Raw genomic sequence first — 17,346 nt, forward strand, 5'->3', positions numbered from 1 at the left:
CACCAAGCCCCGGAGTTTTCCCTGCCATTCATTCTGATAATGTCCAATCTATGCTGGCTTTGACTCCTCTTCTGTGCCAGTTCCCTGTAACCCTCAATTCTTCAGTCTTTCAAATATTTATCTATCTTCACCACCCTCAGGGGCAGAGAATTTCAGAGATTCACTACCCTATGGGAGAAGAAATGGAATCAGGGAACCTTCAATCTGAGGTACACACTCCAAAATGTTATACAGAAGTCTGACCAAGTATGGAATCTTTTGAATCCAGATGAAGGGTCTCGACCTGAAACGTCAACTGTCCATTTCCCTCCATAGATGCTGCCTAACCTGCTGAGTTCCTCCAACATTTTGTGTGTTTCTTTTATTTGCCCAGCCAATGGGAGATTAAACAATCCTTTGCGCATTTCAAATGAGAATGAGCAGTTGAATTTACGAAGGCCATCAATAATCTTATTTCCTCATTATTTTATGTGTTCAGCTTGCTGACTTTGGCCTGTCAAACTTGTATCACAAGGATCGTCTGTTGGAGACATACTGTGGAAGCCCCCTTTATGCTTCACCAGAAATTGTGAATGGACTTCCATATCAAGGACCTGAGGTAATGTGAGAGGAATGGACTAATAACTAAGTGTGCATAATCAGCTTTTTTAAAAGCATTTTTCACTGCCAAAGGGTGCTGCTATAAACAAAATTGTATTGTTAGCTTCAAATAAATTGCTAGATATTTATGGGAATCCTTCTTCAAGGTTAGTGGGGAACACAGACACATTGGCACTGATCACAAAATGTGGCCCAATAACTGTTGCAAATATTGCAAACATTTTGCACCTTGCTGTACTTCAGCTCAGAGTTATTCAGCTCATTTACATTATAGACTTGTAAAAAATCAATACCAGTTGGTTAACGCAACCTTGTGTCTACAATCTGGGGACCTTTTCTGCATTTAATTGTATAGCGTCTCAATTAATAAAATATGTGTCCACACATTTCTCGTGAATCTACTCTGTGGCCAAAACTTATGAAAATTTATTGTTTGAACCCCTGACCCTGCCACACTTGCCAGGATTAGAGGATATTTCAATATTTTGTCTGACCCTGAAATCTTCCACCATTCATAAAAGGCAGTAGTCCCAGAAGGAATGTAGAAGGCACAGATGGCCTGAGTTTAAAAAAAACTATCAGTTTCAAAAAATAAGGGAAACTGGTCACTTAAACTTTAATTTTAAAATGAGTCCATTAACTTTGTTTAGCTAACACAGACATATCAGATGCTCCCTGATCTGGAATTAACAAGTTAATTAAGACAATTCTGTATTTTCATATTCGCAGGAATTAACTTTCACATATTTTATTCTGTTTTAGGTTGATTGCTGGGCCTTAGGAGTTCTGTTGTATACGCTGGTGTATGGAACAATGCCATTTGATAGTCAGTGTTACAAAACTTTAACACAGCAGATCAGCCTTGGAGAATACAGGAAACCTCCCCAAACTTCTGGTATGGAATTAGAAATTTTAGCAACAGATCTCACAATTCAAATGCAGATGTACACACTCATAAAGAGGGTACTATCAGCACATTTTTCAATCTTTGAGACAGAGGTGCCGTTGATAAGGTCAGCATTCATTTCCTAACCCTAGTTGCCTTTGAAGTTGTGGTGGTGAGGCATTGCCTTGTACCAACCAGTCCTTCTGGTGAATATGCTTCCACGGCATGGTTGGGTAGAGATTTCCCAGATTTAAACCCAGAGGTGATAAGGGACTAGAGATATAGTTCCAAGTCAGGAGGGTGGGTGATGGAGAGGAAGGTGCAGATGATGGTGTTCCTATGTGCTTGCTGCCCTCTTCATTCTTACCAGTGGACATCATGAGTTTGGGAGGTGCTGTCAAAGGGGCCTTGACAAGAAAATGCAGTGCATTTTGTAGATGATTCACACTGGAACCACAGTATGTAAATATGGAGGGAGTAAATATTTAGGGTGACAGATAGAATATCTGCTTGGTATTGAGCTTTTTGAGCATTGTTGAAGCTGCAAGCACTCAGGTAACTGATGAGTATTCCACCACATTCATAGCTTGTGCCTTATAGATGAGGAAAAGTTTTGCAGCTTTAGGAGATGAATCACTTGCTACAGGATGTACAGTAACCACAGTATTTGTATGGCTAGTGTCCCTTTGTCAATGGTGAACCCCAGGTTGTTACTGAAAGACTCAGTGATGGTAATGCTGTAGAATTCCAAGCACGGATGATTAGGCTCGCTTTTGCTGAAGATGGTTACTGTGTGGCACTTCTGTGCAGCGAATGTTACTTGTCATTTGTCAGCCAGTGTCTTAATGTAGTCTTACTGAATGCAGAAATGGACTGCTTAATTTTCTGAGGATGATGTCCTATGTAACTGTATTCTAACTTAGATGTATTGTGTTCAAATCTTAAGAAATTGTGAATTTGTACTTAGGGAATTTGGTAGCCAGAACATGACAATGAAAGTGACTACACTATAGTAAATAGCTGGTTTAATTAATATCCTTTTCTGTAAAGGAAATTTTGCACTCCAACATGGTATGACCTACATATTATTTCAGTGACACAAGAAATGGTTGAGTGATAATGGCCTCAGAGCAACAAGAGAACAATTTAAGCTCTGGAACGATAATGTACTTGGATTATATTTCATATTTTATGACATTCTTGGGATATCTCAAGAAGCACATTTCTTTTAAAGTTTAATTACTATTTATATAATTAAAATTGCAGGTACATTGCAAGCAAGGTCTCAAAAACAGTGAACAAAGTAATGAGCCAACTTAGCTTTTAAAGATGTTCACTGACCAGGATATTAGCAAAGACAATGAGAATTTCATTGTTTGAAAAATACCATGGATTCTCAACTTTGGTTTGAATTAGCAGTGGTGAAACTGTTTTCACTTTTCTTCTGCATTTAACAGCCCAGATTGTTTGCTCAAGGCTTCTATTCAGGCTTGAACTTATAACCATCTAATTCAGAGGTATATACTGATTGAAGATGATATTTAATTGTTTCATAGAAGACAAATATAGAAGTCCTTGAGATCAGTTGTTTTAATCACTACAGCAGAACTGATGTTGCTATTTGTTTTCTACAGATCTAAGCCAAATTTACTTGGGGAACAGAACTATGTGCAATTTGGTTTTGGGGGCACTGACATAAATTCTGCCTGTGGTTTGTGAATTTTACGGTAGGTAATTGAAATTGGATGGAAAAAGAAATCCATAGGAAAGATTTAAAGCAGGACAAAGCAATTTCAATACAGTTCCATCGTGTTTACCTTCCAAACTAATTTCCGTAGTAAGTTCACAATACTCAAGTCACTCATCTGCAGACAATAGATTGGTCGAAAAATTGCTGATCAATTTTGATGTAATGGTATTTTTATTGAAATATCTGTGACTAATATATCCTTGATAAAAATATGAGAATGAAGAAGTCCTTTGCTGGATCGTTATATGTTGTCATATTTTCATCAATAGGTGCACATGCCCTAATTGACTGGATGTTGTCAGTGAATCCAGGGAAACGTGCAACAATTGAAGATATTGCAAATCACTGGTGGGTCAACTGGGGTTATGATGCACCAGTTTGTGATTGTGTTTCTGAAAACGACTGTCGCTCACCCCTACTGGTACGTTATATTGACTGGCAAAACCGGGATGGATATTCAAATCAAGGGAAGAAAGAAACTGAGGATGTCCAAGGGGTGGAGAATTCTGTGCATAAATCTCCAAAAGCAGAAATTAGGCAAGAGGGTTGTTTAAAGAAGTCAAAAAAAGAAAATGATATCACCCACCCACAATATGATGCAAAATTGCAAACAGCAACTTCCAAAGATACAAATAAAAAGCCAAAGGGAATTTTGAAAACCAGGACCAGCTTTGATAGTGATCTTTCAACTACAGTCACAGACATGCACTCACAATGGATTGAAACAAAAACAACTACAGCAGAACCTGCAAACACCTTTTACAAAGTATACACAGTGCCAGCTAAAACCTACACCAGCATGCCACTGAAAGGGATCCTAAAGAACTCATGCCAAAGAGAATCTGGCTATTCTTCTTCCCCAGAACACATTGAATCAATGGACAGGGATACAGCTGCCATTCCCTCAAAATCAAGTCAAAAACAATCAGAAATAGTCTCAGGAAAGGTTGTATACAGGAAAAAGGGAATTCTAAAACGAAATGGAAAGTTTTCTATCAGTCTAGATTTGCCTGATGATTGTTCATCATTCAAGCTTTCTGATTCCTTGAAGGACCTCATCCTAGGAAGTGGAAGGCAAAGCACGAGTCGCCCCTCCAGTGTAATTAGTGATGACAGCATACTTTCCAGTGACTCATTTGATCTCCTAGATCCCACAGCAGAAGGCAAAAGATTATTTTCACAAAGTAAACATGGCAGTATTCACTGTTTGGGTTCAGAAGATAACTTGTTGGAGTTGGATAAGACAGAGGTGGAACCACAAACTGCATAGAATATAAGCTCTGAAAATGTTAATATCTTTTCATAATGGAATGTGAAAATGCATGTTTCTGATAAGACCCAAGAAACCTGCAATCATTTGAAGGAAAAGTGAATGATTTATGGATATTTCTCTGCACAAATTGTACCCTAAACTTATTTAAACTCAATTAACTTGAAGAAAATGTTATTCATTAGACTTGTCATGAACAATATGTATAGACAAAATAACTTATTGTCATTTTTATTTAAATATAGCATTGCGTGATTCCTTAGAAAAAATGTACTTATGTTAGTGACAAGATTAATAAGCTAAACAATTCTGTATTTTATTTACGTGCATGTTTTCCTAAGATAAGATTCATAATGCTAATGGTTACAGGGAAGGGAAGGGAGGAGCTTTTAATTAGTTTTGAGAATCTTCCCAGATCAGCTATTTTCTAAAAACCATTGCACAAAATACTGGATATATATTATGCAATTGTATTGTGCAAACTGACTCTTTGTTTACAAATATATGTTTGTATCAGTGCTGGAGATGTAGAATTGTACATATAGGTGATCAGATTGAGAATTTGGTAATGAATGACTGAACATTAAATATAGCCATCTTTTAACAGTAGGACTTCAAACAAGGTCATTTTTATTATTATCTTTTTTTATGCCTGGATATATTCTAACAAAGCGACATGGAGCCTAGCTGCATTCTAATAACTGGTTAGATAGTAAGGCAAAAGCCTTTTGCCTTGAATTTCATTTCTACTCTGGATCAAACAAAGAACTAATTTTCAGGAGTAAACATAAGAACTACCTGTATGATAATAACCTAGTAAGCAAGAGCAAACATAATTCAGAACAGTCAAAGTCCACCTGAAACCTTTTGAATTTTTCAAGTGCAAAGTGGAAGAGGCTACAACATGGTAATCCAGGATCCCAAATAGCAATTGATGAAGTTGTGTTTGAAACATTGGTGGTTAAAGGCATAGAAGTGAAAACTGGGAATAAAATTTAGGAATAGATTTAAAAGATAGTTGAAAGGGAGACTTACAAGCTATTCTCTTAAGGAGATACGGTATGTGGGTGTGGGGAGTGTGATCCTACAGGGTTCAATGCTGGGATACCTGTATCTCATTTATATTACAAACTCACAGGAAAATATGCAAATTTACAAATGGCATTAAAGTAACTTAGTTTTTGAGTTAAGTCATGAGGCCACAAAATGGACTGAACAAAATGAATAAGTAAGTAGACAAAATGGCAAATTAACACTGCACTACCCATTTGGTGCAAAAGTAGATGACATAATGTTAGGTATGAATATTGCTAAAATAGTTACTAAGTTTAAAAATATCTAGGGGTTTCAGTAAAATTGACAATCAACATAGCCAATTGCCATAGAAGAATAATCAAGAAGACAAACATGATTCAAAGCTACATTAGCCAAACCAGTGGAATACATTTTAGATGGTGCTCTGGTCAAACCAGACCTCAAGTCTCCAGTTAGTACCACAGATATTGCAAAACATACTCGCAACTATACTTCTCCAGCTATGAGATAAATCTGGGTTATTCGACTGTTCCATATTTTTTCAGATCTTAACATACCATGATATTAAATAATTCAGTCTTCTTCAATTATCAATAAAATTCAATGTTCACTAGACAAATGCACTTAAATCACCAGAAGAACATTACTAATTTTCATGTTTGGGCCAGAGCAGTCAAAATCAAAGCAATAACAATTACATGATACTAGATTAAAACGGAGAATACCAAAAATACTCAGATCAGGAAGCATCAGTGGCGAAGCAGACAGAGTTAACATTTAGGTTGCTTCCTTATCATGATACTGGATTGTTACATTCTATAGCATGATATATGGAAGCAGTACATTAAATTTCACAAACAAATAAATCACATTTTCAATTCATATTGAACAGTTTGGGATGGGAGGTAGAGAGTTTTCAGGAAAAGTTACTACTTTTGAGTGCATAATCATGGTTGACTGAAGGAAATTGCATTGTGTAACATGCCAAGAGAAATGTTGAAATTTTGTTTGCCTATTCAAACATAAAAATAATCCAAGTATTTAAAGAGCTAGGAATTCACCTGATGTCCTAGTTAACAATATTTTCAGCCTTTATGGAATATCTAATAACTGATCTAATTTGCTATTTGTAAACCTTTGTGTGCATATTGCATAACATTCCAAAAGTAATTGATTGTTTTAGTTATTCAGGCTAACAGAACCAGTAAGCTAATCCACATGAGAGGACTTTTGTACCATTAATATGTTATAAGGCTCAAATGTATCTGATATCTGCTCCTGTATTAAAATTGTACAGTACATTTAATGAAAAATAGGTGTCTTTAAAATTAATCCACATGTGCATTTCAAATTTTCTTTTATCCACGTTGCTATCATTTTATTAGCAGTCAGGACTGAATCCCTAACAATCATAAAATGAATGTTACTTGTATACAAATGCATATCCTGAGGATTACAATTTGTGCTTTATTTTCCATTGATATTCCATTTTGATGTTTACAGATGAAGCTATAATTAACCACAAAGTAAATTTATTTTTCTAAGGAGTTGTATTAAGAATAACTCTCACAATATGTAATGGTTAGTTTTTCAACCTTTCATGTCTGATTACTGTTACCAGGTACCATTACTTTGTTGGTACAAACTACTGACTGTAATTGGTATTACACTCTTTCAGTTTTATGATGTCTGTAAATTCTATTTGTTTCAAGGTATTCATTTTGTATATAATAAAGCTTAACATGTAAAGAATATGTTTGCATTACAACTGTGAAAGCTAATTTTGTAATTTAAGCCAGCAACAAATGCACAATGAAATATTTCAGAAACAAGTTTATGGAAAAACACAAGAATTAGTTGTGTTCTATGCTGTGTGCCTAATGAAACAATAAAATACTAAAATTGACAAATCTTTGAATGTTGACTTGCAAGTGTTTATGAAAATATAAATGAATCTTTTTTCATGTTGGTAAAGGGTTATCTTTGGTATGACAATCTTCACAAGAGACTGTTTAAATTTGGTTTCCCAGATATGTCAATATAACGTACTTTATTCTATAAAGAAAACAGCAAGCTGTTTTCTTTATAGAATAATTTTTAAGCTGTCAGTCATTCATCTGAACTGCATTGAGAATTTTGATGAAACCTATGCAAATGTTCTTTTTCAGCTTCAAAGAAATTGAAGTCAATAAATTGTTATTTCAAACCATAGGGAATGCCTTCTTACTAGTTTACCTTAAATTCCTCGGTATTCAAAGAGATATACAATGTGAATCTCTCAAAACAACTGTCGGATATCTAGCATGCATGACATGGCAAAATACAACTGGGATGGTCTATTTCTATTTAATTTCAGATGCTCCTCTGAAGTACAGTTTGGTTTAGCTGCCAAGAATCTTCACCAGAACTTCAAAATTCGATCAAGGCATTCACTCACGTGCCTTGCAAATATGATGAAACATGATGTGTGATCTTTTCACTGTTCCTCTCAGCTGGTTAAGTTTATTGTTGTTTTTCAAGGCATGTAGTTCATTCCTTGTTTAACCAGTGTAGTCTGTAGCTGAAAAGTTAAAGCACAAGGGATAGCATGATATAATGTCACCACAAGGAACTATGCTTGAATTGAGTCTAGATTGATGTAAATGTGTCTTCTCCACTAGAGAACCTAATTCTAGTTTAGTGTAGCTTGAAGTCATATTCAGGGGCAAAAAAAAAGACTGCTCTATACTGCATTATTGCCTTTGTAGTACAGCTATTTCTCTGCTTCAGCTCAACATATTAACTTTGTATTACTTATAGCTGACAATAGAGGGGAGAGATTTCACTCTGAAAATCTCAGCTTTAGTGGGAAATTGCACAATCCAGCCTGCGATGTTCAATCTGTTCAGATCAATGGGTCGAAATCATGGCATGCAAGCACTGAGCCAGAAAAATACCCACAGATATTGAAGTTGTGAAACGGTTCAATTGCTCAGCATTCAAAATCAATCTGAAGAGGTAACTTCAGGGCAGCAGTCCCTTCAACTGGCTTTGTATATTCAGGGAAACTTTCATTTTATTTATTTATTTTTTGGAATGCATGCTTCACTGTCAAAGCCAGGATTTATTGCTCATCTCTAATTGCCCTTGAGAAGGTAGTGATGAGCCACCTTCTTGAAACTCTGCAGTCTTTCTGTTGAAGACTCCCACAGTGCTGTTTGGTAAGGAATTCCAGGTACAATGAAGGTATAGCAATATATTTCCAAATCAGGATGCTGCTTCACTTGGATGGAAATCTGCATGAGATGGTGTTCCCATGTGCTTGTTGCCCCTAATCTAGGTAGTAGATTGTGGTTTAGGAAAGTGCTGTCAGAGTAGCCTATGCACGGAAGTGTAAACGGTACACACTGCACCATTGATGGAGGGAATAAATGTTAAGGGTGTATCATTACTTGATACTTATAAGTTCTTACCTGAATGTTGCCATCAGAGACTTTATCAGCAAGTATGTTGAGGACTTTGTATCTAAGAGGACAAACCAGGTGTTCCCAAACTGGAAACCATTGATGAACCAGGAGATCCACTCCCTACTGAAGTCTGGGACTGCAGCATTCAAATCAGCTGACCCTGACCTTTACAAGAAATTGAGATATGACCTCCATGAAACTATCAGAGATGCCAAGAGACAATACCAGTCCAAAATCGAGTCCCAGATCAGCCATCAGTTGTGGCAGGGCTTACATGCTATAATGGGCTACAAAATGAAATCAGGCAGCATCGACGACAATAGCACATCCCTTCCTGATGATCTCAATGCATTCTGTGCATGTTTTGAACAGAAAGGGTATGTCACCAACCACCTCGACAGCCTCCAATACACCTGAACCCATATTCACTGTTGCGGATGCAAGATCTGTCTTCTGGAGAGTGAACTCGCAGAAAGCATCTAGCCCGGATGGTGTCCCTGGCTGTGTCCTTAGATCCTGTGCAGATCAGCTTGCAGGAATATTTTCAGACATTTTTAACCTCTCCCTGCTTCAATCTGAAGTTCCCACCTGCTTTAAGAAGACCACTATCATCCTGGTACCCAAGAAAAACAAGGTAACAAGCCTTAATGGCTACCGACCCATGGCTCTGACATCCACCATCATGAAGTGCTTCGAGCAGCTGGTCACGGCACACTTTAACTCCAGCCCTGCAGATAACCTCAACCTACTGCAATTTGCCTACCGCCGAAATAGGTCCACGGCAGACACCATCTCCCTGGCCCGACACTCATCTCTGGAGCATCTGGACAGTAAAGACATCTATGTTAGACTATTGTTTATTGACTACAGCTCCACCTTCAATACTATAATTCCAAGCAAACTCATCACCAGACTCCGAGACCTGGGACTCAACACCCCCCTCTGCAACTGGATCCTTGACTTCCTGACCTACAGACCACAATCAGTAAAGATATGCAGCAACAGCTCTGCCACGATTATACACAACACTGGTGATCACCAAGCCCTCTACTCTACCTGCTATACACTTATGGCTGTGTGGCCAGATTCTGCTCTAACTCCATCAACAAGTTTGCAGACGATACCACTGTAGTGGGCTGCATCTCAAATAACAATGAGTCAGAGTACAAGAAGGAGATAGAGAGCTTAGTAACATGATGTCATGACAACAACCTTTCTCTCAATGTCAGAAAAACAAAAGATGTGGTCATTGTATTCAGGAAAGGGGGTGGTGCACATGCTCCTGTCTACATCAACAGTGATGAGGTCGAGAGGGTTGAGAGCTTCAAGTTCCTAGGAATGAACATCACCAACAGCCTGTCCTGGTCCAACATTTAAACCCCACGGCCAAGAAAGCTCACCAGCACCTCTACTTCCTCAGGAGGCTAAAGAAATTTGGCAAGTCCTCGTCGACCCTTACAAATTTTTATCGATGCACCATTGAAAGCATCCAATCTGGATGCATCATAGTTTGGGATAGCAAATGCTCTGCCTGTGACTGCAAGAAACTGCAGAGAGTTGTGGACACAGCTCAGCACATCACAGAAACCAGCCTCCTCTCCATGGACTCTATACTTCTCACTGCCTCAGTAAAGCAGCCAGCATAATCAAAGTCCCCACCCACCCTGGACATTCTCTCCTTTCCCCTTTCCCATCAGGCAGAAGATACAAAAACCTGAAAGCACGTACCACCAGGCTGAAGTTCTGCTTCTATCCTGCTGTTATAAGATTATTTCCAGTGTAGATTAATCATATACCTCAGAATCTTTTCCAATTATTTTACCTCACATTCTACCTCGTTATGATCATGCACATTATTGTCCTTGACCTCACAATCTACCTCATTATGACCATGCACTGCACTTTCTCTGTAGCTGTTACACTTATTCTGCATTCTGTTGTTGTTTTACCTTGTACATCCTCAATGCAGTGTGTAATGAATTGATCTATATAAATGGCATGTAAGACAAGCTTTTCACTGTACCTCAGTACATGTGACAATAATAAACCAATTAAATTCCAATTAAAGTCTTGCCATATGTAATCTAAAATTGCTTCATTTGCATTAGCTAATGAAGGAAGGAGGGCAACTGATGAAGCAGCTAAAGATGATTGGGCCTAGGACAATGAGGAAATCCTGCAGAGATGTGATCAGGCTGAGATGACGGATCTTTAACAACTGCAGCTTTCTTCTTTCATGCAAGGTATGACTCCAACCATGGAGTGATTTCCCCTCAATTTCAGCATTAGCAAGGTCACTGAAGAGACACATTTGCTCAAATTCTGCCTTCATGTCAATGGCAGACACTCTCAATGCACCTCTGGAATTTGGTTTTTGAACCAAAACTGCAAGGTGACCCATTCATTTGCATTTTGTTGATCCCTGATATGAATCAATTATTTCATTTTTTGTTCATGTCCATGATTCTTTATCTTCTGCACTGTTTGTACAAAATATTCCCTTTGGCAGTAATATTTCACTTACACTGAAAATCTTGGAAAGGTAACCAAGTTTTCCATGGCCCTGTAAAATCTGATCTATCATAAATTCTGTGCACTTAAGTGAGAAGCAACAATGGAAAATCAATAACCACTCTCCATGTTAAGAGAACAAATTGGAAATAGCTGTCAAGACAATATAACTATGAATAAAACTAAAACTGTGCCAGGTTATAAGAACTTCTATAAAGAATTACCAACTGCTTAATATATCATACAATCAAAATTTCCTAAACTTCTTTGCATAATATAAGTGGATGTTTATTATTACTAAACAAAAAATGATCAGATTTTTACATATACATTTCTTTACATTTCCGATCCATTGGCTTCCTTTGATGGACTACTGCATTTTATAATGGAAGCCGATTCTTAGCAACAGTTTGACAGCTGTAAAACATCTGAGTGCCTATGCAATAAAAAACATACAATGTAGAAGAGAATGCATCAAAGACATGTGTAGACTTATAACTACACAGAAAAAGTAAATGTACTATAATCTGTACTGTAAATCTGTCATCTATAAACCTTACAGTATCTGTAAATAAAATAATGAACATAAAAACATTGTCAGGTCTTACAAAGCTGATCAAATCAAGAAAATAGAAAATGGAAAAAATCCTGTATATTTCTAATTAATTATCAGTTCCTTCAGAGAAAAGAAAAACTACCAAACAGTGATCAATTAACACCAGCTTCAATGCATTAATTTGTACACCAATAGCATCAACAACATAAACTGAAGGCATGTGGTATATTTAGTATAAATGTGAACAAAATAATATAAATTTTACTGTTAAAAGTTAGTATATTTTTTTTCATGTCACTCTTTTTTACTTTACCTCAGCTTTTTTAAAATAAATCTGATGGAATAAAATCTAATTGCTTCCTAATCAGAATCTTCACTGCTGTCAAAAAAGTTAAGCTGTGTTTTATTTTGTGCTTCTTTTCCAGGTGGAGGGTTTGCTGGATTATCATAGTAGCTCTCATGAATTGGAGTTAAAGGACTAAACCATGACTGAAGCAGATGCTCAGATTCCATACCATTCTGCAAAAAGCCCTCTTGAAAAGAGATTGGAGGCTGCCATGAAAGATTTCTCTTAGCTAGTTTAGGAATCTCCTTCCTTCCTTTTTGGTGTTGTGAGTAATTTCTTTTCTTCACTTGTTCCTGCCAGGTCTCATCTTTCACATGCAGTCCTTCCAGAGAGTATCTTCGCTTTTCATAAGATGCCTGGCCAAGGATTTTCTTTTCACTACCATTTGATTGCTTCTGTGTAGCTGATTTAATCCTCAGTTCATTCAAGGTAGCTTTTTTCACACTGGCATTAATGCTGTTTGACTTATCTGATGCTTTGGTGAGTTTGTCCTTTTTCTTATTGAGTGGAATACAGCTTCTTCTTTTTGTAGGGCATCTTCTGGTCCCAATCTTTCTGCATGTCACAGCACTGCCACCAGTCCTTGTATTGTTATTCTTCATGGTAGTATCCGGCCACAAACTATGACCATGGTTACGTCTTACACTTGGACTGAAGGAAACAGGACCCCACTTGTTTTCTTTATTGTTATGCATTTTATGAACAGGGGGAGATTTGCTCTTAGAGCTATTCTGGCCTTCAGCCAATTCAACATCACCAGGGATAAATGCTTGGGAAGATAGCCCATTTGTGACACTGACAGGATCTAGAGATGTTATGTGATTTGAGTTAATTGCAGTAGAATATGAAGAAGTGTCTTCATTTCTGCCTTCACAACATGAAGATGCAGCAAGATTTTCATGAACAGAACCACATGGATTTGGCCTAGCAGTCTCTGATAAAGTTTTCTGGTAAACATTCCGATGAACATAGCCACTACCATTTGGTAATCTGTCCGTACATACAGCTTTGGTGCCACAAAGTTGATAGTTGCCTACTAGTGCAGGCTGAGGTTGGAATGATGTTCTGCAAACTCTTGTGCTTTCATAATAAGCTTTTCTCTTACTAACAATGCAGAGGCCACTTGTACTTGGAGTTGTTTGTGTCATATTATTCTGTACTTGGATGACAGGAGTTGTGTTAGAAGTAAGTTTATGGAGCTCGGACATGAATTCAGTAAACTTGAAGTGATCTTTAAACCAGCTGAGCTGCTCACACATTTTCTCATGTTGTTGAAATTGTGAATGTTTTATTCCATCCAGACAATCCTGCACCAACTGTAGTTGAGTCTTAAGATTACTCATTTCCATCTCTTTCTATAAAAAAAAATGAAAGCACATTATTCATGTAACTCTCTTCACAATTCAAAAAGCTCCAATCCTTAAAACTTAATTTTCAAACAATAATACTTCTGAAACTCGGAGGAACAATCCTAAATTTGAGTTTCTTCCAGTTAAAACTCGGTATATATAGCGTTAGAAAAGTTGAAGAGAATAGCACGAGTAATAACTTTTATACTCGATTGAAGTGAGACACTGACTATGATGACTGTACGAGAAAAACGATTAAAGATAACATATATGTTTAATGCATTTTAAGCTGAGGAGATGCCATGTCCCTTTAAGACTAAATATTCTCATCTATGTTAATACTGTCATGGTCAAACCGCATGGAAACAGGCCCTTTGGCCCAGAGTTTGCACTAACCATCAAGCACCTATTTACACTAATCCTGTGCTATTCTCATTTTTTTTCATATTCTCCCCAGTAATGGACAGAAATCAAATTTCAGTTACATTTTACAACTCTGCAGATTGGAATGTGTTTGTTGGTTTCAGAACACCAGCCCAAAAATGTCCCTGCATTTTAACATTGTCTTGCACTTGTAGCCACAATATAAGAATGCATGTGGTACAAAGAATTGGTCCAAAAATTCCCCGAGCCTTCCTTTGCTGCTGAGAATGGAGGGTTGTGGGCCATTTGAATAAAGAGAATGGGTAGCTTTATCACTTTTTATATTCTCTGGTTGTCTGCCCAGTGGGGGCCAGAAATTTCTGAGTAGGTACTTGTTATTTCATCAGAACTAACGACTGCTTTCTTCAAGTCTAATATCATGATTTTTTTGTATTAGTTAGGTATGCAATTATTTCTTTAACTTATTTTTCAGATACTTTGAACAATCTTTTATTGGATTTTCTGTGGCATATACCAACCATCTCTAGTCAAGATCAGCTTTTTCAAACAAATATCAATATCACTGGGGCTAATCTATAGATTTGAGAGAACTGTCCAAGGTAAGTTACTTTACAGTTTTTTCTTTTCCCGTATGTAAGTAGTTAGTTTTTAAAGGAAAAATGAGGAAATGGAACCAACTGATTTATTTTAATAGGAACAGCAAGGAAAAGAAATGTAAACTTAAATAATAGTTTTAATGAAGATCACAAAGAGACTTCATAGTCTACACACATAAATCTTCAAAGGTTGCAACACAGGTTAAGAAGGAGTTTTAAATAATCATACATAGTGCTTGGCTGAAAAATTAGAGGTACAAATTACTAAAGTTAGGATATTAAACTAAACTCCTATAAAACACTTGTTAGGACATGGGGGTCATACTGAGGTCAATAATAGGCTTTGCAACTTCAAAAGAATATCAAGACATTTAAAAAGTGTGGAGGAGTTTTTCTGTAAAGGACCTATAATACAAAGAGAGATGAGAAAAAAATGAATTCTCATTACAGCAGAGAAAGTAAAGTGAAATTTGTTAAAAATTGTGAAGGATTTTAATAAATAATGAGAATTAGTACCTAGCAGCAGCAAGTACCAGAAAGAGTAGTAGGAAAATACATTTATGCAGCAAATTGTGATGATCTGGACTTTTTTTTCCCATTTGTAAGGGAGAGTTGCTCTCAAGACATGTTTTTGATGGTTAGTCATGTATTGAACATGCTCCGAGTATTGTTGAGCAGGCACATACCTTAATTAGACCCAGCGACTATGAAGGAATTGCAACACTGAAAACTCAATTAATCTGGAATGCTCAAATCTTTGTAGTACTGGACTAACAGATTCTGCATAGTTTATTCTTATAATACCCCAACACACTTGTAATTCATTTTTTTAGATATTGCACAGTAGTGTAATAAATTTTCTGGTGAACCCAGTAAGTTTAAAAGGAGCAGAGTAAACATAGCCCTGGTCAGTTTTAAGTAGGAAACAGCACCAGGAAAGTTTAAAGGGATCTCAGGAACAGAGCCCCAGTGAGATAGAAGGGAGTACAGGAACTGGTACATTGGTGAGTTAAAGGGAGCACAGGAACTTGGGCACCTGTGTATGAGATGGAACTCAGAAATTAAGGCCCCAGTGAGAACCGGGACCTTGGTGTTTTAGAAGGAGCACAGGAATGGGACCCTGGTGAATAGAAGGAAGCGCGACAGCAGGGGTGCTCATGAGTGAGAGGGAGCATTTGAACAGGGCCCCAGTAATGACAGAGGAAGTGCGGGAATCAGCACTTGGTGTGTCAGATGCCTAATTATCAGTATTTCCAAATGGTCGGATAACAGATGATCAGGATTTTATTTATGTTTCCATTTTAGGAGGGGGAGTTGCACATGATGCTGTTCCCCTGCATCCACTGCCCTTGTTCTTCTAGGTCTGGCTCTGTAACCCAAGTAATATGAGGAGCTATTTTTTCAAATTCAATCAAAAACACAGTATTTTACATGCCGTAATGCAAATACTCACTATTTCAATAATACACTAACTGGTGTGATATCTAGTGTTTTCTAAATAAGAGGCACATATCCATTTATTTTGCAGGGAAGACCAGATTTATAATTCAAACCATTTCTATCACTTATGGGAATCATTTTGTTTTAAATATACATAACTAAATACTGATGAAACAAAATATACTGAATACATGATTAGAATAACAAGCAAGAAATCCTGTTTGTAATTTAAGCAGAATAAGCAGAATAATGATCTGCAAACTGAAATAAATCATTATGCATTCTTTCAATGCAACAAAAATAATAATAAAATATCAAATAAATTGCTTTCTTCAATCTATTTCATTTTTGACAATTGCACAATTATGACAAAATAGGTAGGTTAATTTGTTGGCAGCAGAAATAAATCTTGATTTTTTTTTCCAGTTCCAGTTCAAGACAATGTTGAAGATTAAATTCAAAACAAAAATAAAACATGATTTACATTACAAAGAAAAGTTATCAGTTCAATTAGCACCGAACGCAATGTTTCGCGTGCATAAAGTAATTTACCTGAGATTTGTTTAAAATTACAGAATATTTCTTTGTATTATAAACCAAAATATAAACTTACAGCTGCAAGTCTTTTATCCATTTCTAGAATTTGTTCTCTACTGCTGCTTGCTTCCAAAGCACTCACTATTGTTTCATAGTGTGTGTTTATGTTTTCCTGGACTAAACAAAGAGAAAAAAATAAAAAGTTAAACATAACAATGCCCAAATTGTAGATTAGATAAAAGAATTTCACTGAGGGTTGAGGTGATAGTGCTTTAAAGTGCCTACAAGGTTAATGAGCATGGGGTGTTGGAAATGAATATCAGTTCTGAGTCACTAAGAAGTGAAATCACCGCTGTTTTTTGCAGTCTAAGTAGGATTACAAGAAAATATAAGAATATAAGGAACAGCAGTTATCTGCTTGAATAATATTAAGCAGCATCTCTTAATGTATCAGCATATGTTAGATGCAACATGAAAACATTACAGGAATTCCTGGTTTAGCAATTATATCTGCCATTCTTTAATTTAAATGATCCAGCTGATCACTTGGCTTCCCATTTGTGGTTTCCAATTTCTTTGAGCATAACATTCACGGTTTTAGGAATCACATGCTCATCACATTTAATTCATATATATAAAA

General features: G+C 36.7%; 1 protein-coding gene across 1 annotated transcript in view; it reads left to right on the plus strand.

The window, feature by feature from the left end:
• Positions 1-7,422, plus strand: part of LOC127571102 (NUAK family SNF1-like kinase 1) — a 34,810-nt gene extending 27,388 nt beyond the window's left edge. The window contains exons 5-7 of the mRNA XM_052017166.1: positions 479-598; positions 1,363-1,495; positions 3,506-7,422. Of these exons, the coding sequence (XP_051873126.1) occupies positions 479-598; positions 1,363-1,495; positions 3,506-4,506 (1,254 nt within the window). The 3' untranslated portion in view covers positions 4,507-7,422. The remainder of the gene's footprint in view (positions 1-478; positions 599-1,362; positions 1,496-3,505) is intronic.
• Positions 7,423-17,346: the final 9,924 nt, after the last annotated feature.

The sequence above is a fragment of the Pristis pectinata genome, chromosome 6 (genome assembly GCF_009764475.1).
Source record: "Pristis pectinata isolate sPriPec2 chromosome 6, sPriPec2.1.pri, whole genome shotgun sequence".
Lineage (NCBI taxonomy): Eukaryota > Metazoa > Chordata > Chondrichthyes > Rhinopristiformes > Pristidae > Pristis > Pristis pectinata.